Source organism: Gracilinanus agilis, chromosome 2, assembly GCF_016433145.1.
Source record: "Gracilinanus agilis isolate LMUSP501 chromosome 2, AgileGrace, whole genome shotgun sequence".
Taxonomy (NCBI): domain Eukaryota; kingdom Metazoa; phylum Chordata; class Mammalia; order Didelphimorphia; family Didelphidae; genus Gracilinanus; species Gracilinanus agilis.
In genome coordinates, this window is record NC_058131.1 from 608,464,235 (window position 1) to 608,491,313 (window position 27,079).

Sequence of the window (27,079 nt, forward strand, 5' to 3'; positions counted from 1 at the left end):
CCCTACTCCTGGGACTGCCCCGGCGCGGAGCACTTGCGGGAGCCAGACTCGGGAGAGCGCGCGCGCCGCCACCTGTAGCACCGGAGCAAGTGCACTGGACCATGCGCCCTACCCCCACTGAAGACCTCCACCCCTCTCCCAGCTGCCCACTGCCCCAGGATGGAGTTTAGTCTCCAAGAGGACTTCCCATAACCGAGGCATCTTTCCTCCCATCACCCACAGTCACTTTCGTATTCCTTTGAAATGCGGGGGCAAAAGCCCAGAGCTAGGGTAAAAATGTCCAGGGGCCCGGCTTCCCCTGGGGCAGGTGATTGCTTAATGAGTAAGGTACCTTAGACTAGGAGACTCGGTCAGAATCTCCTAGCCCGAGTTTGCTGGAAACCAATCCTTACCCAGTGCCTCCTGCCAGGTGTCGTGCCAAAGGCAGGGAATGCAGCCCCGGGCGTGTTATGGTGGAAATGCTGCAGCGTTACAAAACGTTACCAGCATGCAAGGGAAGGGTGGGGAGGGATATGTTGCAAAACAAACCCAGTCATCACGGCGTTCAGAGAAAGGTAGACTCTGGAATAATAAACCCAGGGATCAAAACATACTCTATTTCCTACTCAGGTTTAATAGATAGAGTTTTACCTTAAACATCTGTCTTGTGCCTGTAAAACTTTAGAGCTTTATACCATGATATAATGTCCAAAACAGCGAAAACCCCAGTGGCTAACTTTTTATCCCGCTTCTCGGCTGAGATAGGCGCGGGCTATTAAAATACCTTTACCACCACCTCGTCCTCGCAGAGGACACATGCAGCTGAGCACATGAAGACCAGGACAGTAAAAGCCCTTGCTATTGTACGCGTGCCATGTACACTGAGAGTGTGCACCAAGGCACTAAACATAACCCATGAAGGGCTAGCGAAAATATGCTGAGCTGGAAACTTTTCCAAATGGCTCACACTTCCGCGAGGGCACGGAGCCTCCTCATTAGCTAGGAACCGAGCGCCCTCTAGCGGAACGAGTGCTCCGAACTGGGCTGCAGTAGGGACGAGCTGGAATCCTTCAATTTGGCTGAGGGACTTGCTTGCTACGTGGACAGAAGTAAGGTAAGGATGGTTAACCCGAAATGGGAATCGTAGCTCTGACAGTTAAGCGTCCGGGATTCTTTGCCAGATGATGTGAAGGTTTTTCATTTGTAAGCGTGTCTTCATATAATATAACTAAGAGGCAGAGCACCTCGGCGGATAGAGAGCCGGCTTTAGAGCCAAGATCTGAGTGTAAGCTCTACCTCTGATGTTTGTTGGCTTTGTGACCCTAGGCAAGTCATTTAACTTCTCCATGTCCTAAGCACCTCTCCGGAGGAGAAATGGTGGATGAGAAATTGATAAGGGGAATGAGTTCACCATATCCATGAAATCACGGATAGCCTCTTTTCCTTTACCTACTTACTTTGTCGTTTTTTATTTTTGAGCATCAGTGAGTCAAAAAAGCAGGTAGTTTTCTTACCGGTGCCTCCTTAACTCTGTCACACTCTCCCTTCAGCATTCTACTGTGGGTTTGCCCAATTATGAAAGGAAATTTCACTAAATTATGAATTATGAAAGTTAGGGATTTTAAAATTATGAAAATAAAAGAAATGAGAGAATTCCCTCCTTCCCTGAATACTGAATTGTACCTATTACCAAACAAGCAGAAGAAGTTGGATTTAAAAAAAAAGACAGACGGAGCAGAACCCAAGCTGTGTATGGGGAATGCCAAATACAAAGTCTGTGTGGTGGGAAATACATATAAGGAAATACATATAAGGAGAGTACCTGTGGCAGGTTCTACACCAGTATCTGCGCTATTTAACTGTCCTTTCCACTGGTAGAACTGGTACATTTTCTCTAAACCAGCCACACAATGCTCCTTCACCAAAGTCTAAATAGAAAAATGGAGATGGATTTGGCCAGGCTTATTAGGCAATGGAGATCCCCCTGGAAGCTTTTCTTGGATCTAGGCAGCATTACCTAGTGGTGAGAGACTGTTGGGCTTGGGAATCAAAATTGGATTCACAATTCTGCCTCATACTCTTACTAGCAGGAGACTTTACACAAGTCACAACCTCCCAGAGCTTGTTTCTTCACTAGTATGATGAGGATAATAGCACCTGCCTAATAGGGTTGGTGTGAGGATCAAATGAGATGCCAACCAACGTTCAAGTTATTTTAATATGAGATTATAATTATTACTAATGTTATTATAGAAGTCATTGATCCAGTTTCATTTCCCAATGTATGCACTTCTCTCAGACCTTTCTCAGGGGTCAACAGACATTTATTTACTCCAGTCTAGGTATTATGGGCAAAACAAAGTAGAAAGATGACTACATGGGTCCATCCCTCAAGAAGTTTATAGTCACATTCATTTTTAAAGATGATTTTATTTTCTGATAAACGCTCTCTCCTGCTCACTCAGTTGAAATAGCAAGTAAAACAGAACCGTTAGAATCATACCTAGTCATTGGTCATGATTTAAAATAAAACAAAGAGCTGTCTCCACTTTGAGTCCTTCAGTCCTCTATCAAGAGGTTGATGTTTCATCCTGTACACTCCAATTGTGGTTGGTGATTATGCTGAGTTCCCAAATCTCTCAAAGTTGTCTGTTTGGCAATATTATATAAATTATCCTGGTTCTGCTTACTTGCCTCTGCATCAGGCCATAAACAGTCTTCCCAAATTTCTCTGAAACCACTCCCCGCATCATTTCTTGCAGCACAATAGTATTATCATCATATTTTCTGTACATCACTTGTTCAGCCATTCCCCCAATTGAGGGGCATCCCCCCAGTTTCTAATCCTTTGCCACCAAAAAAAGACTATTATGGTTATTTTTGTATATGTGGGTCTTTGTCCTCTTTCCTTGATCTCTCTTGAGAGGTAGATACAATAGGGAGGTCAAAGAATATGTATATACAATCAAATAACTTTTGGATCATAATGCAAAATTAATTTTCAGAATGAATGGACCACCAATAGTGCATTAATGTGGGGCAGTTAGGTGGCTCAATGGACTGAGAGCCAGGCCTGGAATAAAAAAGTCCTGGGTTCAAATCAGACACTTCCTAGCTCTTAGTACCTGAGCAAGTCACTTAACTCCAATTACCTGGTCCTTACTACTCTTCTGCCTTTAAACCAATACTTAATATTGATTCTAAGACAAAAGGTAAGGGTGTGTTTTTTTAATGTGCATTAATAGACATTTTCCCAAAGCCCCTCCAGCATTTGTCATTTTCCATTTGTCAATTTTATAACTTATTTAAATTTGCATTAGAGTATGTTTTCACAAGGTTATTGATAAGTTGGATTTCTTTCCCAGAAAATGGATGGCACAGTATTATCATTGGGTTGTTTGTTGATTGGAGAGTGTCCCTTCTTATTAATTTGAATGAGTTGTTTTTCATGTTTTTCAGTGGTGTCAAATTCAAATAGAAACAGAGGCTTGCCAGCCACATACTAATTTAGAAAACCACAAATCAACATTATCTGTGATCTATGTTGTGAGGTGGTATAGTGGATACAACACAAAGCCAGGAGTCAGGAAAAGCTGAGTTCAAATCCAGCCTCAGATATACCAGTTCTGTGTCCCTGGGCAAATCACGTCACCCTATTTGCCTCAGTTTCCTTGAAGTGGCAAGCCGCTCCAATGTCTGTGCCAAGAAAGCCACAAATGAGGTCATAAAGAGTCAGACATGACTGAAAAACAAGTGAACATTACATCATCATTATCAATTAACCCATTAAATGTATGCCTAGGACATTCCTAGGGAAAGGGGAATTACACGAACTACTTGTAAGGTTAAAATAATTTCTTTGAAAATAAAAATATGAGCCCAACAAAAACATATTTCTTCACTGACCTCCCTTCTCTCCACTTAAAAAAAAACAACCTTAATGTGTTTGAAAAGACTTTATTTGTGATTAAAAACATGTTTCCACCAGAGTGAAAAAATTATCCCAGTAGAAAGAAAGTTTACAAACTCACAAGAGCAATCTGATTATTAAACTAATAAGCAAATGAGGGGGTTGGAATGGAGACTAGCAGGAAACAAAAAAGGTCCAACTAAAGTGTCCTGATTTTTTTTTCTTGAGGCCCAATAAAAGGAAAAAATAATAGTTTGGCACTTAAAGAGAAAAGCCTTCAACTAACTGGAAAACTCAGCTTTCCCAAATGACTTATTTCCCCAAGGATTGCTGGTCGACTGGGGTTTGACTGTTGTGTTACATAATGTGCTGCAGTAGAAGTGAAAGGAAAGATACTATATACAGAAGGGACCCTGTTGGGATAAACACTGCACTGTCTTACACGAGCTTTCAGTTCAAAAACAAGGTTTAAAATAAATTTTATCCCATTCCTCTTTTGCATGTCACTCAATTTGGCCCATACAGTGAAGCCAGTCTGTTTAGTCTGTCTTCCTTCTTGTTTCTTATGCCCTCAATGTTGCAATATTTGGGTTGGAAGCACCACAAAGGAATACTTGAAAAGTGTGTTTTCAAATTTTAATTCAATAAAAACATTTCTATGCATTACCGTTTGTAAAACACTCAGCTCTGGCACTTGAAATAGCTGATGACCAATAAAGCATTTTTATCCCTTATTTACAAAGAGGAGACATAATGCACATGACCCATTAGCTTACTTACTTCCAAGAACCTGAATTCCCACATGGTCAGTTTTTTCACTCTTATGCAGTATTTCTCAGAGCAGGGGATGGAACAACTTGAAGGCATTATCAGAAACTTAAAATCGGGTTGTGGAGAATTATCACTACACGTGGTCTCATAAATCCTCAAATTTTCACAAGGATGGAAGGCAGGGGGGAATATGGGAGCCTACTGCTCGAGGGACACATAGATTCGGAACCTGAATAGAGCTTTGATGATAAAGTAAATTCCTTACAGTATATGAAAAAGGCACTTGTCCTTACAGATGAGGACGTAGGTTTGGACTGAAAACAAACTCCTCAAATCTGAGATCACAAAGGGAAGAGATCTGTATAAACTTGTGATTTCATTGGTATAGATACTTCTTCCACTCTTGAAAAACCAGGACTGGTCCTTCACTTAAAGGAGTTGCTTGGGGCATTGAGAGGCCAGATGATTTGCCCTTCATCATGGAAATAGTATGCCTCAGAGACAGGTCTTAAAGTCTCCAGGCTTTATCGACTGTACCATGCTGCCTCAAATAAATGATACATACATATTTAAGTGCACTGTGGGCAAAATTTTGAATTCTAAGAGCTCAATTTGCAGGCATTATTGAAACAAAATGAATAGAAACCATTCCATGATACCACATGCTAAATAGTGCTTAGGATAGAAGATATGTTTTGTTCCATTAAAAAGGACATGTCTGAATCAGGTTCTCTTCATACTTTTATTTTAAAAAATAACAATAACCGGTGTCCAAAACCAAGCAGACTGTAGCCTAGAATGAAACAATTTTGATGCTTCTATCTGAGCCCTGACTTCAACTGTTCAACTAAAATCAAGATTCTTGACATCTTTCCAATGCTTTTCACTTGAACACTAACAAGGTGTCCAGTGGATTCCAGTTCTACTAAGTCTCATCAAAAATTAGTTGTCATTTTCAAATCATCAATCATCACTTCTAATGCCATAAACTATTTGCAATCAAAATAATAATGATTGACATTCTTACATCTTATTTTACAAAGTCTTCTCCTGGAAGCCGCATAGCAAACTTCTGAGGTCTTAATCTTTTTTTTAATTTTACAATTGAGGAAACTAAGGCTCAGAGAGGTTGAGTGACTGGCACCTGTAAAAGAGGTGATACTGGAACTTTTGCCTTCTTTACAGGGCCAGTCTTCCAATTAGCATTTTATGATTCAACCACTTCTCAAACACAATTTCTCTAAAGGAAAATGTTGCTTAATTGCTATCACAGTATTTTCTAAGAAAACTAGTAAATATATGAACAAGAAGGAATCAATGGACTTATAGTAAAACATTCTTGGACAAGGTCCCACAGCAAAGATAACAATGAATTTGCATAGAATTTAGAGATTATATAGTTCTCTCTTTCATTTTAATCATGGAAGAGACCCAGAAAAGGAATTGAAGTCAGAAGATTTGAGTTGAATATCAGCTCTGCTACTAGTTGCCTTTGTAGTCTTGAACAAATCATTTCCCTAGTCCTAAATTCTATAAAATAGGGTGGGAAAGAAAAGGTTGGACTAGATGGCCTCTAAAGTCCCTTCCAGCTTTAAACCTGTTATATTATTTGAGGCAGTGATCTCCCCCCAAAGGTCCTAGAGTGAATTCAGGGGCAGAGCAAAGATTAAAGACTTGGTCTCCAGACACCTATTTTCAACATACTCTTCCCTCTTACATTATGCTGCCTTCCTGTCACACAAACATTTCATATCCTATATACAAGGGAAAAGAGAGAAGATACCAAAAGAAAATGGACGGAGGGAGACAGAAAGGTGAACAGACTGACACTAAAAGCAACAATGGATCACAGAGCATGTAAGAAAATCAAGATTTGGGGAGTTCAAAGCAAGTCTCAAAATGAAAGGTAGGGGCCAGAACTGATTCAGAGAGTTTCTTGACAAACAATAGGCACTCCAGGATGAGCAGCAGGACCATAATTCAGACAATCTAACAGGGAGGCAGGGAGCCTAGGTATCAGAGACCCAAACTATTTAATAAATGCTTGTGGGCTGATTACTACAGGGACGTGACTATGATCTTGTACTCAACCTCAAAAGATGAGCAGGGGCAGCCAAAAGACAACTAATTTAAGAAAACTTTCCACAAATTAGATGAAATTGAGTGCCAATCGAGACCATAGACCAGTGGCTCTCTATTCTTCCTTTAGCGTACACAACGATGTATAAAAATAAACTTCTTTATACTTCAAGGCCATGGAATAGTTGATTGAGAATACAAATATTTGTTGAATATTACCTCTGGAATCAATCTCTGAAGTTAAAATATCAATGTTTTTAAATGTTCTACTTAGGCACCATTTCCATTTCCTGGGCTATTTTTCATGGGCTAAAGTGACTTGCAGAGTCTTTATAAATCCATTGAAATTTATTATAAAGATGTGCAAATAGTCTCAGAATAATGAAAGTAAAAAGCAAAACTTTTCTTAAAATAAGCCCATATTAGCATAATGTAATCATATTAGCATTTGTTTTTGCAAACGTTTTTAGTTTATTAACTAGCCTATATGCCTATATTTTTCAAGTAGTTTTGCTATTTTAAAAAGTATTGACACCTTTGCTATTGTGAGATCAAAAGGATAGTGTTTTTCTCTTTACTAAATGTTATATCATAAAGAAGCCAGCAGAGGCAAGCAGAAATTTTACATAGATTCCACGCAGTGAGACTTCCATTTAGGAGAAAACAAAACATTCTGACAGCTTTGTTCCAATCATTCCTCAGTGTTCATTAAGCATCTACTATGTGCAGAGACTATTCTAGGAGCTGGGGATACAAATGAAGCAATGCCTACTCTCCAGGCATTTACATTCTATAGAGGAAGATATTTATATAAATAAGTGTACATAAAACAAGAAGTAAGTACGAGTTACATTTTTTGAAGGCAATAGCACTAGCAGCTGGGGGCAAGGCTAGGGGCCTCCGGAAACACTTCATGAAGAAGGTGTCACTTGAGCAGAGTTTTAAAAGGAACAAGGACCTCTCAGAGATGGAGGTGAGATGGAAATGTATTATAGGCATGAGGAACAGCCAGTGCCCCAGGGCACCAACATCTGGAGGTTTATTGCCTCACAGTCCACTGCTGTGGACCTCACACCATCAGGAGGCACACAAGCAGCCATTACAGCCTCTGGACTTCTGGGGTCCCAGTTTCCCCACTAAGCTCTAAGTAGATATGGGTCAGGCAAATCACCTCTCTATCTGTGTTACTGAACCCAAGGTTGGGTTGGTTGTTTGTATCATCACTGCCTCCCATTTTCCTTTCTCCTTTTACAAAAACCCTTTTTTTTTGCCCTGAGTGAAAGCTTTTCTAATTATGGCTTGGAGAAGAGATAGAAATTATAGTCATTTTAAAAATGCAACAAATTCAGGGCAGCTAGGTGGCTCAGTGGACAGAAATCCAGGTTTGGAGATGGGAGGACCTGGGTTCAAATTTGGCCTCAGACACAGCTGTGTGACCCTGGGCAAGTCACTTAATCCCAACTGCCTAGCTCTTACTGCTCTTCTGCCTTGGAAACAATATTTAGTTTCTAAGACAAAAGATAAGGGGTTTTTAATTGTTTTTTTAATACAAACATACTCTTCTACCCAGTGATCCAAGGACCTTATGAGAATATTTTGTCTCTCCCTTTGAGTATATTCTAGCAGTGTCCTTATTGCAGCAATTAAACAACAAAGGAGTAATGTTTCTGTGAGGAAAGAACAGTAACTTCTTAAAAGACACTTTCTACCTGGGATACTACCCCTACAACCTCTCCCTCCCCCTGCCCACTATAGTCAATTCTAAACTAAGGTAGCATCAAAGGGCTGTGACCTCAGATTCTTGAAGGCTGTGCTGAGTGTGAGCACAGAGCTGCAAGTGCAATCTTTAAAACAAACAAACAAAAAAAACCCTTACTTTCTAAGTTTTAGATTTAATATTACATATTGGTTCCAAGGCAGAACCTAGGCATTGGGGATTAAATCACTTGCCCAAAGTCAAACAGCTAGGAAGTATCTGAGGTCAAATTTGAACCCAAGACTTCTGTATTCTGTTCTGGCTCTCTATCCACGGAGTCACCTAGCTGGCCCTTAATTAGTATCATTATGAGGATCCATGTGAGGGTCATCTTAGAACTAGCTAAAACTATAGATCATTGGACTGGCCAGAAAACAATATTTTTTAGCCATGACAGTACTGGAAGGGCATTAGCTAGCCTTGGTTTTTGTTGTCTTGTGGTCTAATCTTTGACAGTCTGATAAATCCTGTCTTCCCCTTTTCAGAAAAAAAAGTTCTTAAATGCATAAAATATCATTATATTGGAAGGAAGGTGGGAGGACAGACAGACAGAGAGACAGAGTTAGAGTTTGTAATCAATTTTAGTGGAGGGAATAACCATGAAATCATAGGCCTTTCAACTCAACATTTTATAAAAATATGAGACCCTTTTTCTCTTGTCTCTTCACTACTTTCCATGATGTCCAGAATCTGCTATTTTGGGGCCACAGTTGCATGTTGGACCAACTGAGGTCTTTAGCCTAGAGCCCATCATCTTGCAAAAGTGAGGGTTTTTTTGTTCTTTTTTTCCAAAATATGCTTTGGCTCATCCTCATAAGAATTGGGCAAAGAGACCTCAGAGATCACCTAGTCCAACTCCCTGATTTAATGAAGGAGCTGAGGCTCAAAAACTTGGTGATCTGCCCATGGCCACAGGAGCTGATAAGTTCCCTCTCCTTAGTGGTCTTTTAGCAGAGGCTTAGATGGGTTCTAGTAAAGATTCCTTTTGGATATAGGTTGTCCTAGATAAGTGGTTCCCAAACTTTTTTGGCCTACCGCCCCCTTTCCAGAAAAAACATTACTTAGCGCCCCCTGGAAATTATGAAACTATTTCTTGAACTCAGAATAGAATGTAATACAAAAAAAGTGTGGCCATCACCGCCATCCTGCATCGCTGCAGCACCCACCAGGGGGCAGTAGCGCTCACTTTGGGAATCACTGGCCTAGATGGTCTCTTAGGTCCCTTTCAACTTTAAAATTCTGCATGTGAGTGTGTCAGGAGCAGGTTTCACATTCAGATCTCATTCCAAATGTTCCCCATCATATTATGTTTATACACAGGGAGGGTTCATCTGCTACTCCTTTGTCTATACTCCCATTACTTGATGAGATCATCCTACAGTGTATCCTCATCCACTTCACATTTCCCTACTTAAGAGACCTTAGTCATTTATCTGGAAAAGTAGGTATTGGACTGTTCAATCTCACTTTCATATTATTTATGTGAATGTTAACATAACAAAATGGGTGAGAGAACAAACACTTTTCTAGATTAAAGATGTATCAGGAAATACTTCATTATTTGGGTTTATTTTGTCTGTGTTGACAACCAAGTCTTTTTCCTTTTTTTTTCCCTGCTTGCATAGAACCAGGTCAAGAAGAAAAGTTTAAATAGTCAAGCATGGGAAAGTTGCCTGAAGGCTTGCTCTGCTTCTAGAGGATGCAAGCCAGTTTGAGATGGTTCACATAAACCTTCATGATTCAAGCATCTTAAGTGTGAATTGTAACCCGATTTGGGGCATCTTGTTTCAAAGAAATTAAGGCTTTTTTGCAAGTGTGAAGTTGAAGGCAGTCCATTTCTTGTTATTCCACAGCATTACTACTATGACTTCCATTACGTACACTTAGAGTCATCTGTCTCACACCACCCCAAAATGTGGAAATGTCTAGGTGTGGGAAGAAGTCGACAAGTTGGCAGTGCCAGAACCAAAAACTGTGCTGGAAGGTAAAAACAGCATCCCTTCTCCCACATTTTTGGGTTGTTTGCTAGCAACTAGATGGCACTAAGGACAAACAATAACAGAACACTAACTAAGACAGACAGTGAAGCAACAGGGATTGTTAGCAGCTCAGGTATAAAATCAAGATGAGTGTCTCCTGCATCCCAAGAAGACTAATTCTTTTTCCTTCCTTAGGCTTTTCATTTGATCATCTCTTCCTCTTAAAAATAAAGTCTAAGCGGTATCATGTCTACAAAGATAAGTTAAATCATCATTGCATTAGTCTCTCCCTCCTTCCTGAATCTGTTTGCGGTTTACCTCTTCCTGTAATAGCTTTTTATTCCTTTTACATTTGGTTTGTCTTAAGTTTGCAGGGTATTTTTTCATTTACATTATTAAACTTATTTGATCCTCCTAACAACACTGTCAAACAGGCAGAGGAGGTTCATACTCAAGATTCATAGAACAGAGATTTTCTATCTCTTGAACTATGAAAACCACAGTTACAGCAGAACTGTAACTTGTCATAATCAAATAAGCAGGAAAGAGAAGAGCCAAGATTCCAATTTAGGTTTTCTAATTCCAGCTTTGATATGCTCTTTCCACTACATTACTCCAGTCTCTCAGCACTTCAATTTATCAGATATGTAGGTTGAATAAACAGCTAAAATCTAATTATCAACTAGTCAGGGGTTTTGTTGCTGTTTGACTGACCCCTTTGTCAGTCTGATGAAATCTATGGACTTCTCAGAATAATTTTTAATGTGTAAAATATATCGGATTACAAGGGAGGTGAATATTGAAATAGTTATCAAAATAGTAAACAAAAAAATAATGGATTGTCTGAAATTTATTCAAGGATTCTAGGTTAAGAACCTCTGATCAAAAATATTGCTTTCATCATGCAGCTCTTCTGGTAGAAACCTAGAGGAATTCCTAATTGCACCTTGCATTCATCAGACCTCACCTCCAGACCCTCCATGAATTGGGTGCCTGAGGAAAGCTCCACTGCCACAAAACCTCATTTCCCCTTTAAAGCAAAGCAGAAATTCTCTATTGTCACCAACAAAAATCTCTGGTATTCTTCCTTAATTCTTATTTACTCCAAATTTTAAGCCACTGAGTATGCCCTCCCTCTGTTAAGCTATGTCCCTGCTTTTCATTCAAATCCATGTTTAAGACTCGCCTCTCCTCATGAAACTTTCTCCAGGAAACTACATCTGTGCCCAATTACTTGATTCACTCCAGCACTTTTGCCCACAAGCCCATTTAATGCCTAGGTCATGTGGCCTAGCTTGGAAGCTTTTCCCCACTTTTTACTGGAATCACTGTGAAATAGAAAGAAAAGGTTATAATAACCAGATTAAGTAGGTAAAGAGTGATATTAAAGAAAAAACCCATGGGCATATTTCAAAAACCACTTTGATCTGCAAAGGAAAATCACTTAAAAGCATTTACACATAAATAATGAAAAGGCATTGTCTTCTCTAATATTTATTAAATTGGGTCAGCCTTAGTAAGCTACAATAGGCTATCACCTGAAGACTATATTTTGTAGAAAAACATCTTAATACTGAGGACAACAAACTTTGACTTTTGTCTACATAGAATGAGCAACATTTATTAGGCTGTTAACATGTAAGTTACATTATGATGAATGACTCAGTGATCTCAGTAACTTGGGAGACCCTGGATTTTTAACTTCACATTTTGTGTTTTTAAAAGTCCTTGCAGCTAATGGATAATGAAAACCAGCCAAGAGTTTTTGTAATGGATGTAATTTTTTACCTACAGGATCCACACACATCTAACCAGTGACCTTGAAGAGACAAAGCAAAAAATGAAAATTGCACTTCCAAGTGGCCAAAAAGGTAAAATATTTATACAAATGAAATACAAAACACATTAAAAAGAGAACACACATACAAAAGTCATTTAGTCAGTCAAATATAGCAGGGCTTTCACAGAATGCCACACTGAGAGAACATTTGTATGAATTCATTTCAGTCACAAACTGAGGTCCACAGCTGGAGTGATCAATCTAATAAGGCAAATTCGAAGGCAAAGGCACTAGCACATGAACGTAGGTAATGGGGAAGAATCCATATTTTCCCTGGAGTATTCCTGCATACCAGTTTTCATCTACTTGACTGGTTATTGTAATGATGTCCCCTTCTTTAAATCCAAGTTCTTCGTCATGTTCGGCAACAAAATCATAGAGACCACGACAGCATGGGGCAATGTTGGAAATTGAAGGACCTGCCCAAGTTATATGAAAATAAAAAGTGTTTGTTAAAAAAACAAATATTTTACCAAGTTGGAGGGAATTAACCAAATGCAGGTAGGTAGGTGAGAGCTAATATACCTACCATATTTGTTCTTGCCTTAGTCTGGGACGAGATTTCCCTACAAACCCCTGAGATCCTTCTACCTAGAGTCAATACGTATGGTACAACCCATAGCCAGGAAGGCATATAAGGAGCAGCCTTGTAGACAACCCAGAGGTAAAGCATATTCAGGAGAGAGAACAAGTACCATCTGCCCCCTGCTCACTAGAGTCACTCTTGCAAACTCTGACCTAACTGCCCACAGTTCCATCTCTGCTCTTTCTCAGCCTGAACTGACCTCCCAGGCTGGGAGCCCTTTGCCTTCAGAGACTTGTAGATCATAGTTCTTGCCCCCCTCTTTGCTACCCGGCCCTCTGGCTACACCAGTCTAGGAAGAGAGCAAATGTGAAGATTCTTTAACAAGCTTCGTCTTGAACCAGCTATTAACAAAAGGAGCCAAAATGAGAAGAAAGAATGATCTCCTAACGTCAGGGAAGAGAAGCTCCTGATGGGTCTGTTATTCTCAGACTAGGGTGGAAACGCTCTTGGTGTCGTGGTTACTGTGAGCCATTTAATGGGGAGAACGTGGAGCACGTGGTCAGTGTGTCTGTGCAGTACTAGATGTCAGTGTACTCTCACCATGGAATAGGGGTCAGAGCACAAAGGATTGCTGGTGCAAATCTGGAAGCTTGTCAGTATAAGTCTGTTCTCAAAACTATGTCCGCTCAGACGGAGTCAGTGTGTGGTCAGTCTGGGCCTGGGGCTCTTGTCAGTGCGAATACTGAGGTTAGTGTTGAGAAGGAAAGGGTAGCCAGTAGGAAACCCTATAGGAACACATGCCAACGTCTGGATATGGCAGTGAGAGCAACAGGGTGCCTCTTGCGTGTTAGTCAGGTAGGAACAGCTTGATAATTTGGTGAGTATAAATGTGGATGATGTGGAACCTGACAGTTTTGGGAATTCCGCACCGAGCCTGTGAGCCAGACACTGTGGGAGCACAGAATGAGGGTGGATCAGTTTCCTCAATTTCTATTGCCGGGCCTCAGAGGGAGTATATATCAGCACCCGCATCTAGGAAGAGTTGGGCAAATAATCCTGAACATCTGAGAGACTTCACAAAAGTAAAATTATCTGGGAGCAGGGAAAAGATAAACAGACCCAGAGTGTGAAAGTGATGGAATCTAAGGGTATAGGTACTGGTCCTATATGAATTAGTGAACATAACAAATGTATGCCAATTATAAAATGATAGGTCTAAAGCTAGGAAAGACCTCTGAGGCCATCAAGTCCAACTCCCCAATTTTACAGACAAGGAAAATAAAGCCCAGAGAAAACAAATAACTTGCCTATGGTAAAGCACCTAAGTAAATGGCACTGATGGGATTTAAACCCAAGGCTTTCTGGCCCCAAATTCAGAGTTTGTTCCATGGCAGTGGACTGCTACGTGAGTGGGGGCTTGCTTAGGCTAGTCTGTAACACATTTGAAATATGACCAAACAAGTATTTATTAAGCTCTGCAAGTGCCCAGCATCATGCTAGATACTAGAAACAATAAAATTCAAGATAGGATCATTTTCCATATGAAATATACAACCAAAAAAAAAACACTACACACTTTATGAATGCATATTCACATCTATAGTTTATGTACATATAATTAAGTGTATATTTTAGGCTTAAATGGCCCTTTCAAAATGTTTTGTTTTCTTTTAGCTCATTTAAATAGCTCAGAGAGCAATTAATTCCACTGTTTAAAAATGGGGGAAGAGGAAGGCAGGGAAATCAAAGGCCCAAACAAATACATTAACATTGGGAAGCATCTGATTACAGGCACAGAATTATCTAATTTTAGAGTTAAAAATCACCTGGGTCAACTCCCTCCTTTCACAGAAGGAGGTAGTACCAAGGCAGGGAAGCCACACCGTTAGTCAGTGGCAAAGCTAGGAGGAGAACACCTCCTAAAGGCCATGCTCTTTTCATCACACCATGCTACTTTTAGAAGACCTGCGAGACTGCTATGCACATGCAGAGGGAAGACTTTTTTTCCCAGCTAAGAAATTCTTTAACTAAACAGTTTATAGCAACTTAATCTTTTAAAATCTCTTTTACCCTATAATTATTCTGGAGACTATGATTTTTCTGTAGTGCCTCTAAACCTACACTGGACTGTCAGTCCTCTTTCTATCACAGAAATCTTCTGAGAATTACAAGGTCAGATCTAGAACAGGAAAAGAGCTTAGGGGACCATCTAGTCCAATCCCTTCATCTTACAAATGAAGAAACTGAAACTCAGAAATGCTGTAAGTAGCAAAGCCAGAATTTGAACTCATGCCCTGTGAGTCCAAGTTCCATGTTGCTTTTACTCCACCACCTTTAAGAGCCCTATTTATCCTCTCCTGTAGTATGTTTGATTTACTAGTTATACCTTTTATCTTTAGTCATGTTTTTTTATCTAAGACATAATGTTCTGCCTCAAACACTGCCTAGCTGTGTGACCCTGGGCAAGTCACTTAACCCCCTCTTACTACTCTTTTGCCTTAGAACCAATACTTTAGTACTTTCAAGATGGCAGGTAAGAGTTTTTTTAAAAATATACATAGTTAAGATGATGTATATTGAGAACCATTCAAAATTTTGAGAATAAATGGGTTAACCAAAAAACATCATTAATCCTATGTCCAATAATACCTTATATTTGCATAGGGTTTTACAGTTTTCAAAGCATTCTGCTATGCATCATCTCAAAACAAGCCCTATAAAGTAGTCAAGTAAGAATTTTACAGATGCAGAAACTGATGCTCCAATAAGAGATTTGCCCAAGATCTCACCACTCATCAGTGTTAGAGGCAGCACCCGAACCCAGATTTCTTTCCATTATATCACAAAGACTAATTTCTAAACTTATAATTTAGGAAGTGAATACTGAAGGGCCTGGAAAGACTTACATACTTGTGGAATAAGGAAAATATAGCCCACAAGTTCCTAAGTCATTTTCTTTTTTAAAGTCCCAGGTAGAGGGTGAAGTAAACACAGGGCTTCTGGGCTGTCTCAGAAAAAGGGCAAAAGGAACCATTACACCTTAATGGCTTTCCCTCCCCTTTTTCTCAAGTTTGGCACAGAAATACTCCTGAATGCTGATGAGGCAAACATGACTGTACACTCTCAGAGTTTGGACAGTAGGTCATTTTTCCTAGCCAAGTCCTAACCTGGTCTTTTGCCTGCAATCCATCATTACAAGATGTGATTTCTCCTTTTTTTTTCTGTCATGCTCTGTTCATTTTCATAATATAACCAACACAGAGGCTTCATTTCAGACCTGCTTACACATATTATCAATGATCCCATCTAACTATAATGATGGATTCATACTGCCTAATTGACCACATTCTTTTCTTTCCTTAGAAAGAAGAAATGATGAGGAAAATGTTCTTGGAGTCCGTTTCTGGCAGATTCCCATCAGCTTCGCTTTGAATTGTTAGTGAAATGCTTGACATTTTTTCTTTGCTTTATAAACATTCTGTGGAAATCATTCAGAATCCTAATGGAAAGTAATTTCCCATTAAAACTGACTATAAAATGTCATTTTCATCTGAAACTGTTCCTGAGAAACAAACAGTACAGGCCCCCTTCAACCTCACACATTCCAGCCATGACCAATGGAGATGGATGTGAGATGTGCTGGTTTTTAAGTGGTTGCCATTGCCAAGGCAATTCAAGAGGTAGTCTATTAAAGTAACAGGACAAACTGAGGTACATGGAGAAGGGCATTAGAGAACAGAAAAGAATTCTGGTGGTAGGCACCAGGCCTTCTTGAAAAATAATCCTTGATGCACAGTAAAATCTAGGTAATAAAAAAGTCAATTGTGGTCTCTGTGAAGAAGCATTGGATGACCCATTTCTAGTTCAATCTCTTTCTGCCTTGGGCCATAAAGCAGGACAGAATCAGAATCACCCCTCAATTTAGTAATCTAATGCTCTCTGAAAAAAATCTTCTTTCCAACTACCTGAGAAAGGTGTACGTAAGTAACAAAGCATTAGACTAAACTTCCTTTAGCCATTTCCAGGAAAAATAGCTTTGCTTTTTAATGGGATAAATAATGAAAAATCAGTCAGTGATGGGCACCAAGAATCACTTTATTCTGTGCACATGAGTGTGCATGTCCCTGCAAAGAAACCCAAGGGAGTTTATGTCCTGGCCAAGCTGATAGGTCAAAGGGCAGATCCTCCTAAGCTGACACTGGGCCCAGGATTATACCATTAGTATGTAGGAAGTTTATACTTTACTCTGAAATGTCTTTACTTCTTTCTTTTGATTTCCTTTGTTTGTGGGGGGATGGGGGGAGGCCTGGGTCACTTGATCTTGCCATGGCTAGAAGTTCAACAGCCTCTCTTAGGCCAAATTCAACTACTGACTGACATGAGAGTTTTGACCTCCTCTATTTCTGACCTCGGCTAATTTTCCCCTCCTCAGGTGGTCTGGTAGCTCCCTGCTCCTGTAGGCTCACCATAATGGTGCTGGATATTGTACAGAAATCTAATTGGCTTAGCCTATTGTAGCTCAGAACTCCTGAAATTAAGAAATCCACCAGCCTATATCTTTGGTAGCAGGGATTGTGGGTATGCAAAAGTCCTTATTTTAACACTTATAATTTTTTTTAAACTCCTACCTTCTACCTTAGAACCAATAGCAGAAGATCAGTAAGGGCTAGGCAATGGGGGTTAAGTGACTTGCCCAGGATCACACAGCTGGGAAGTGTCTGAGGCCAGATTTGAACCTAGGACCTCCCGTTTCTAGACCTGACTCTCAATCCACTGAGCTACCCAGCCGCCTCCCACATCTATAAACTTTTAACACTTCTCCTTCTTCTATTTCTCTTTTTTCACCCCCTCACATCTCTATTTTTTTCCAAATTATCTGTCCTTCAAGCTGCTGAGAGCCCTGGTCCTGAGAATGCTGAGGCTAGAGTGAGCCAAGATAAAGAACTGAGATAATTCACTGGTCTGCAGTATAATCTATTTTCAGATACACTGCTATGGAGAGTTAGTAACCTTTTTTCTCCTACAGAAATAAGACTGAGTCCTAGGAGAAGTAAGATTAAATTTTAGGAGTACATGAATAGCTTTTCCTAGGATCTGAAATCCCCTATCTCTTCTGAATACTCAGAAATTAAACATTATTATTATAACTTAGGTCCAATTTAAATAATACACTTTTTTATATGCCTGACTTTAAATTTTCTATTTTGCAGCAAAGGACCCCAGTGCAATAAAGTAAAGAAAAACCTACCCTGTGGACAGAAAGCCAGGTCTGGAGACAGGAGATCTCAGGTCCAATCTGGCCTCAGATACTGTATGACCCCCCCCAGCCCCAGGGAAGTCATTAAAGCCCAGTAGTCTAGCCCTTACCACACTTCTGCTTTGGATCCAATACTTAATATTGATTCTATGACAGAAGGTAAGAATTTTTTAAAATAAAAAATAAAATATAAATCTCTTCCAAACTAGCAACATTAATGTGAAGTAATATGTAAATATTTTCTTTTGTCATGAAAAAGATTTAGCTACTATGTTAATGCTAAAAAAATATCAAACTTTCCTTAAAATTATACAATTTATTCTCTGGATTTAAAGAAATGTTAAGTATAATTGCATTCTTACCTGAACTTTCTGAAGAGCTAAATCCATCATTATCTTTAACCTTATAAGTCTTGATTGAAGTATGTGACTTATAGTTATAAGGTGTTATACGTATTCTGTAACATATTTAAAGATATATAAAACATAGAATACATTAACATTATTTATACATTAATCATTGAGTTAGATTGGGAGCAGGAAAAGATTGGACAAATGTATTCTGAACAACCCCAAAAATGCTACCCTCTAATCTTTGATAGCTGGGTTGACTGTGTCCATATAAATTAAATTCTGAAGCTTTCCCTTTCCACTGTTTATCTGAATTCATTTAGGTCATACACAACTCTAAGAAAGAGTGTCTCCTAAATAGGTAGGACTACTAAAAGTTAACAAGAACCAGGTGTCTCTCAAAAGAGGTATTTTATAAATTAGTCACCAATTAAAATATTAATGTTTATACTGTATGACACAGTTCTCAATGAAAATTACTTCAAATTTATTCTTAATAATTTAATTATTAATATTCACTAACCATTAACAATAATTATTAATTAATTAAATTAATTAATTGAAAATTAATTCTTAATCCTTTGAATAGATCCTTCCCCAAAAGATTGTTTAGTGTTTATAATGTGTGTGAGTGTGTGTATAAATAACCATACATATAGTAGTTGGAGGTCAAGGGGAAAGTGGGGTATGTGTGTGTAGGGGAGAAAGATTTTAGTAATAGTAGCCATTAAATAATTTCTTATTGATTGATTCATCACTAGTCTCCTATCACCGCAACATGGCCCAACAGTGAAAAGCTGTAGCTAATCAAGACTTGATTTTAAAATCACCACATATATTATACATGGATCACTAATATTCAAAGAATTAGAGCACATTTAATCATTTAACCTTTGGGGGATAATTTTGATAGAATTTCAGAATCTGGAATTTTCATAAATATATTACTCTATTTGAAGAAGTGAGCCATATCTTTCTAGTTTCTCTGGGGTTCAAAGTACTTCCCAAATGTCATTTCAGGCTTTTTATTACCCTCCAGAGAAGGTGAAAGAAGGCATTCCCTATTCTTGTGACTTGGTAATTAAATTCCAGGAGACTAAATAACCTCCTTAAGGTAATTCAGCAAGTCAAGCTTAGGAATGTTAGAACTAAGGTCCCTCACATCCAGAGAGGACAAGAGTAAATAATCTATGTTTATTTGTCAAAAATTTAAAATGATAAAATAACTTTATAGAAAAAGGAAAAGAAAAAAAGGGGAGAAGAGTGCTTCAGATCTTTTTCCCTAGACCTCCTGGCCACAGGTGTATCTCTCAGTCCACTCAATCAAGGTACCTAATGAAATAAAATTCAAAATGAATTTAAGTATTAAGTGAGGTCATGTATGTGAAAGCACATTTTCAACTATAAAGTGCTATATCCAGGTCAGAATTTATTAGAATATAAACCCATTTGCCAGGAAGGGTTATGTCATTTATGTGTTATTTCCTGTGCCTCACACAATACCTGCATATAGTAAGTGCGTAATAATTACATATTGATTAATTCCTATCATTAGCATCAGCATCATAATTATTACATCCTAGTAATGGCCATATGTCTGAAACCAATGGAACACTATGTAATAGTTAAGAAAAAAGTAAAAATCAGAAATAAACAGCTAACAAAAAGATGACTGGTGGGTTAAAAAAGCAGACTGGTATAGAAATATGCAAGAATAAAAGACATCAGTGAGACTGCAAGACTAGAGGGGCCCGGTCAGGTAATAACAATGAGAGCCAACAAATGGCTGACCTGGTATTCTCAGAGACAGAGACAGAACAAGTGGAAGGGCTCTGGTGCTTGGGGAAGATCCTCTCAGAAGGGTTTATAGTAAAACATAGACAAGAATTTCAAGGAAAAGGAGGAGGAATGGGGATACTATGATCTGCTTCGTTAGCTAGAAGAACCATGTGCTTTCATGAAAATACATCTCTCTCAAAATAACAAAATACTAAAAAAGTGAAAAAAGTAGCACATCTGACACCTGAGGATTTTAATTAATTGTTCAGCTCTTACCGGTGATGTAATTTCCTGTATAGATCCTCCAAAATGTCTGTGTTCTGTCTGTGATAGTCTAACAGGGCTTCTATAAATACTGCCAACTGGTTAACTTGCTCTATCTGTAGCAGAAGAGAAGAATTAGCTCATGGAATCTTATAGTCTTTAATCTTCATTGACAAAAACAGAAAATGATCAGACTATTAACAAGGACAATGGTTTGTAAAGGAAATTCAGATGATCAGCATAAGGTATTCCAACTTACAAATGCTGTTTAAATTTGCTAAATAAATGTGTGCAGTCTCTGTATAAATACTTATTGTCTAAGAAGAGGCATGAACAAAGTATATATAACCTTATCCTTAGATAGGGAAAGGGTAATATAAAATGTTAAATGGCCAGACATAGATTCATGGGCATCCATCCCATCTATATGGTCCCTGGGACACTGAGATAAAATATTTTCCTTGATACAACTAAATGAAAGGAACAAAATTTAAATGTCCCAATATCTCCCCAATTTTAAAAAGTCAGAACACAGACCACCCACTTTGCCAATACTAAGATGAACAGCAAGGAATCTTGTCATACAACCAGCAATGAAAAGAACTAGAAAGGATAAGCCTGAAAAAAATAACACTTAGGAAGAGGATTAAAGTTGTCTCCAAATACTTAAATAGTTGTCATGCATAAGAGGAAACAGACTTGTTTAAAATTTCTTAGAAGGCAGAACTGGGACCGATAGGTGGTGCTAATATATCAAGGGAGGTTTGGCTTCTCAGTAAGAACTTTTTAACTATAGCAATCCCAAAATGGGACCGTTGAAGTGATGAGGCACTTAATAAATTCTCAGGAAGTGACAAAACTTATCACTAGAAGTTTTGAAGTTGAGCCTGGATCCTATAAAAGGGGTTTATTCCCACGTTAAATGAGAAGGCAAACTAAAACTCTTCCAAATCACAGATTTTTTGCAAGCAAATGCCCTGATTTTGCAACATTCCAAAATTGCAGTATCTGCTAGCCCTAGGAGTCTTAACCTTCTAACCTCTGTTGTAGGAAAATTAGGAAAGTAAGTGAAGGTGACAGGCAGAAAGCAGAGTAAAGATTCCAGAACATTGGGTGAGTGACAGGCTGAGTGGTCAGTTATTCCCTAGACTTTCACCTGGATGGTGCTATCTGGTCATTCTCTCAATATCCTGTCTCTGTGAATCACCAACCATCAAGAGTTCACTGGCTGGAAAGAGGTTGAGTTATAGGTGAGACTCACACTGGTGGACAGTGGTGTCAAGAGCCTTACTCCCTCTCTCCATTTTGGATTTATTTGCTGTTACCTACTGTATTCCTGGAGAACCCTTTGGCGGACAACAGACGTGAGATCCCTAATCTGCTCAGTTGGACCTGCTTCACCTTCCAGATTTCCTTTCCTCTAAATATCATCATAGGGAAAATCTGGATAGGATTTTAATTAGGCAGCTGGGTGATTTTAGTGAGATCAGTTTAGAGAATCTATTAGACCTTGGTGGGAGGGAATCAAGACCTATTTCTAAATTAGTTAATCCCAATCCCTTCCCTACCTATCCCTGTTAATTAAATAAACCTTTTAGTGTCATCTAACAGCCTCTCCTTGAAAATCCTTTCCTAGATCAAGTTATTGGCCTGAGAGTATTTAAGAACCTGGAGGATTCAGTTATCAGTTCACCAAAGCTATATGCCACCAATTAATAACCTATTAATAACCCTACTAATACATTATTTATACTTATTTATTACCCCACCATATATTTATTTTTCACCTCTCATTGTCACTTAGCCACAAGCAAATTGGGGGGGAGGGAAATGCTACAAATGATTTATAAATCAAGTGATTTGTAAGGCCTATTTGATATTTATATTTTAGATTTAGAGGTATGGGAAAATGAAAAAACAATGGATTAGAAAAAGGTAGTGGTAGCTGGTCTAGGTTTAGTCAGCATAAACTTTTCCTTTCCTAATTCATTCCTAATATTATGTGCTTCTCTTTATTCATTCTTGATATTTTAATCTTTCCTACTGCACCCTTTTCTTCCTACTCTATTAAGGTTCTTTTCTCCTCCTTTTGAAACATCCTACTTCATAAAAGCCAAGGTATCAAGAAAAGTAAAGGTATCAAAAGCTACCAGACCAGCAAGGGGTTCTACTCAAAATCTACTCATAAGGAGGGGAAATCCAATTTTTATTTTGTCAAAGCGTACCCTCCCCGTAAGTCTTCAGGGGAATGTGAGTGTCCCCTGTCCCTAAAGAAACTAAAGTATGCATCTATATTCACCTCTTGTTCTCAATCTCCTAGTAATTCGGAGATAGAGGATTCTAATTGTAGTTCTGCTACTAACTAGCTGTGTGCCTGTGGGAAAAATACTCATTTTCTCTAACCCTCAGTTTGCTCATCTATAAAATAAAGAAGTGGGATATGATGTCCCATCTAGTTCAAACATTTCAAGATTCACCGATTCACCAATTCTCCTACTGTTAGACAGGAATCTTCACTTCAAATCTTCTAAAGTTGAAGTCTTTCCTGTTTCATTCTTCACCCTACCTTTTTTATTAAAAAATATATTTTCTTCTATGTATTCTTTTATACATTTTCAACATTTCTCTTGTCCTAGCAAGGCTGGATTTCTTTGCTTGATTAATTCTCCATCCGGTTTTCATTTTCTGCTAAAGCTTTTCTTTGGTGGCCTATGCCTTAATTTTCCTTTCCCCTTTCTGCTATTATTCATCATTAACTCTACAATTACATTACTAATACTTCCTTAGTTTTGGAATTTAATATGCATGGAAGATAGAAAGCATATTTCATGAATGCCAAATGATGTTCAGAAGATGCAAAAATTAAACAATATCATTTTACAGTTACTTTTTTTAAAACAGTAAAAATGATCCAACTAGTTATGCTTTAAGTTTCTAGAAACCTTAAAAAGAACACACAATGTGGCCTCCCAACTACAATGAGCAGGATTTCTTGATTTTTCAGAACTTGGGTCTCTATGTGTCTTGGCAATCCAATCTAGGACATGAAGGTGCCAAATATAGTTTAAGAAATGTTTACTACATTGCACTGAAATATGGACAGAACAATTTACTATACGGTTGTCTACAGGTTGTTGTTATCATAATAAAATTACATTTGTGTCCTTTATGCCACAACTTTTATTTAAACTCTAATCCCATATTCATTTTATTACTATCTATTAAATCTACCTTTAAGTCCATTTCATTATTTTTTAATTAATTTTTTTATTTTTAGAAAAATTTTCCATGGTTACATAATTCATGTTTTTACTTTACCCTTTACCCCTTCAAACTCACACACACACACACACACACACACACACACATACACACACAGCTAACTTGCATTTCCACTGGTTTTAACATGTGTGGTCAGTCAAGAATTATTTACATATTATTGATAGTTGCATTGGTGTGATCCTTTCAAGTCTACATCCCCAATCATGACTCAGATCCAGTATTCCTTCCAACAGACTGAAAAAAAACCTCAGGCATTGGTACTAAGGTTTTGTCTCAATATCTAAGAATTTGCATTGGAAACCCAGAACTTCTAAATGATTTCTTGAGATTTGTGGAGATGGAGTCTGTGATAATGAGATTAAACCTACCCTGCCCATTTTTAGATTTAATCACCAAAAGTGTAAACACCACCACTTAATTCTCAAATGGGGAGATCTGTAACTCACCTGTGCAAGAGTGGGTTGATGAATCAGAATTGACTGACTGCCCCAGGGCAAAGCGTTTGTTGTGATTGGAAATGTAAACTAGAAGTAAGGCACAGGAAGTGATGCAAAAGAAGTGCCTTTAAAAGGGAGTGACAACTTCCTATAAATCAGTTCTTGTTAGTTTTCTAGAGTTGGATCTCAAGTTGGAGATGCTGCTTGTTGGACCTGAGACCTAAGACCTTGGTGAGACAGTTCTTAGAACTCTCCCTTAGAACTACACATTGTGAGTATAAAGACTCTTTCTGGATTTCTCTGAAGGAACTCACCTTTCAAGAGAGGATTCCTGACTGAAACTTTTGCTTCATTCATCTCTGGCCCTCGTCTCAAGGATGAGCCTTTTCTGGCTGACAACTAATTAGCCCTGCCTGGGTTGAGTCAGGGCCCAGAGCAAATTATTTAGTGTTAGGTTAATTATCTTACCCTATCCTCTCTCTCATTTTCTTACTTTCACTCTCTCTTCTCATTTGTAAATAAACTACCATGAAGGTCATTTTGACTTGAGGTTTTTTTCATTAGGAATTGAATCAATTCCTTGGCAACCACACCTTTATACACCTTTAAATATTTAGTCCAACAAAACCCCCCTTTTTCCCTTTTTACAAGTCTCACTGCACTTCACTTTCTCTGATTCTTCCTAATGTCATAATCCTGAGTTTGCTAGTGAAACTGTTGGGATAAATTCCTTCTGGAAAGAAATTCTTTCTGGCATAAAACATCTGAATTTACTCTACTCTAAATTTAGTTGTGGAAGCAGAGTCAAATTTCTGCTAAAAAAACCTGCAGGATCTCTCCTCAGTTATAAATGTAATGAGGGAATACCCATCTTCCTCTAACACTAGCTTGATTTTCAATAGCAAAGCTAAGACCCTGAGCTGTATGGGTTTGAGGAGTTTAGCCAATCACAGCTGACATCAATAGCCAACCTCATTGTGTGGTCTGTTGCTAGGATCTTTGATGGGTTAGAATGTTAAATAGCATTCCCCCTGATATTATCTTCCCCTTTTTTTACCCAAAAGGATTTCTAGTAATTTTTAGCAATCAAAGTTCTAGTATCCTTTCAGGAAACTGCAATGTCTTTCTTCCTATAATTCATATCTGCAAGGCAAATACTAAGGGTATATATATATATTTTTAACGAAGCCATGTTCACTGGCTGTTACATTAGATTTGAAAAGTACAGGCTGTATCCTCTTATGTTTATTATATTTCACATATTTGTCATCTCAAATTGTAATATTATTATCATCTCATATTTACATATAGAAATATTTATATATACTTTAAACACGCAGGTATTTCTTATAATGTCAACCAACATCAGCTCATATTTTAGGGGAGCTGAAAGGGACAAGACAAAGTGACCCAAAGGCTACATGTTATATCCCCCAATAACACTATTCATACCCCAATAAAGTTTTTCTTCCAAGACTTCTCCAGTCTGATGACTGATAATGGAGCCAAAGAGAACAAAATAGTAGAGTGGAATGAGGTAGGTACCCCCATGGAAATAGGGAAGTTCAGAGACCATGTCCTTCATCTGATCTTCTAATAAGAAAGGCCTGTCTAAAAAGCTCTCTATTTAGGTTACACTAGGATCAAGAAGAAAAGCAAGAAGGGAGAAAAGGCCTAAAAACCTCTGGCCTTTAATGAGAATTCACCTTTACCCTTCTAACTGATAAACTGGATGGTTGGTAGAAATGTTATAGGGATTTAGCTTAGCAAAGTAGGATGACTGACAGGAACAGGTTCCAGAACTCTGAGTGAGTGGCTGGCAGGGAAAGTAAGTTGCTCCTTGGATGGAGAGAGCTGCATTTCTTCTGTGTGGATCCTGCTTTGTTTGAAAAACCATCTACTATCAAGAGACCTTTCAGCTGGAGTTAGGTTGAGTCTAGGTTAGGCATTCAGGGGTAGACAGGTGTCAAAATCCTGACTCCCTCTCCAAGCTTGGATTTTATAGTAGCAGTAACATCTAGACTTCTGTGGACACAGCTTTGAAGGTACAGCTTTTTGGACACACACGTGAGATCCCCACCTTATACAGCTGGACCTGTTCACCTTCCAGTTTCTGGACAGCTCAGATTTAAGGCAGCTGTTAGATTTAGCCTGATAGTGTAGTTTCACCCTCCTGGACTTTGGGAAGGGGAACAAAGTACTTTAAGATAGTTTACCCACTCTCTTCTCTTCCTGACTGAGTTGTTATTAAACCTTTAATTATCTACCAGATTCTCCAGATTCTCCTTGTTAAGTTCCTTTCCCAAATCTGGTGATTGGCACCTCACCACTAGTAAGGACCCACTGTGTAAACCCAGCAGATATCCTGGTGTTACCCCCACTTAACAACATTTATCCCCATCCTATCAACCCCAGGAGTTTATTTTTCAGAAGTAACACTGGAGGGGGTAGGCTGGGTAGCTCTAGGTGATATGGTAGACAAAAAAGACTGTTAGACTTGTAAACATAGGATCGTAGATTTAGAGCTCAAACTTTAGAAGCCATTAAGTCTAACCCCTAGGCTTGAGAGCCAAGCCTAGAGATGGGAGGTCCTGGGTTCAAATCTGGCTCCAGACACTTCCTAGCTGTGTGACCCTGGGCAAGTCACTTGACCCCCATTGCCTAGCCCTTACCACTCTTCTGCCTTGGAGCCAATACACAGTATTGATTCTAACATGGAAGGTTTAAGGGTTTTAAAAAAAGAAGTAATACTGGATCAGAATTGTAGTTTCAGACCTGCCATTAACTAGTAGTTTAATGATTATTGTTTGTTTTGATTTTTCTCTTTTTAAAGAAAATAAGACAAATATGGGAAGGAGAGATTATTTCTG

The 27,079-nt window shown here is 38.6% G+C and overlaps 1 protein-coding gene across 1 annotated transcript in view; it reads right to left on the bottom strand.

Moving 5' to 3' along the window:
• Nucleotides 1-12,515: 12,515 nt before the first annotated feature.
• SH3GL3 (SH3 domain containing GRB2 like 3, endophilin A3) overlaps nucleotides 12,516-27,079 on the bottom strand; it is an 81,010-nt gene continuing 66,446 nt past the window's right edge. Inside the window, exons 7-9 of the mRNA XM_044660157.1 lie at nucleotides 20,503-20,606; nucleotides 18,460-18,554; nucleotides 12,516-12,733 (exon numbers count right to left, since the gene is read on the bottom strand). Of these exons, the coding sequence (XP_044516092.1) occupies nucleotides 12,516-12,733; nucleotides 18,460-18,554; nucleotides 20,503-20,606 (417 nt within the window). The remainder of the gene's footprint in view (nucleotides 12,734-18,459; nucleotides 18,555-20,502; nucleotides 20,607-27,079) is intronic.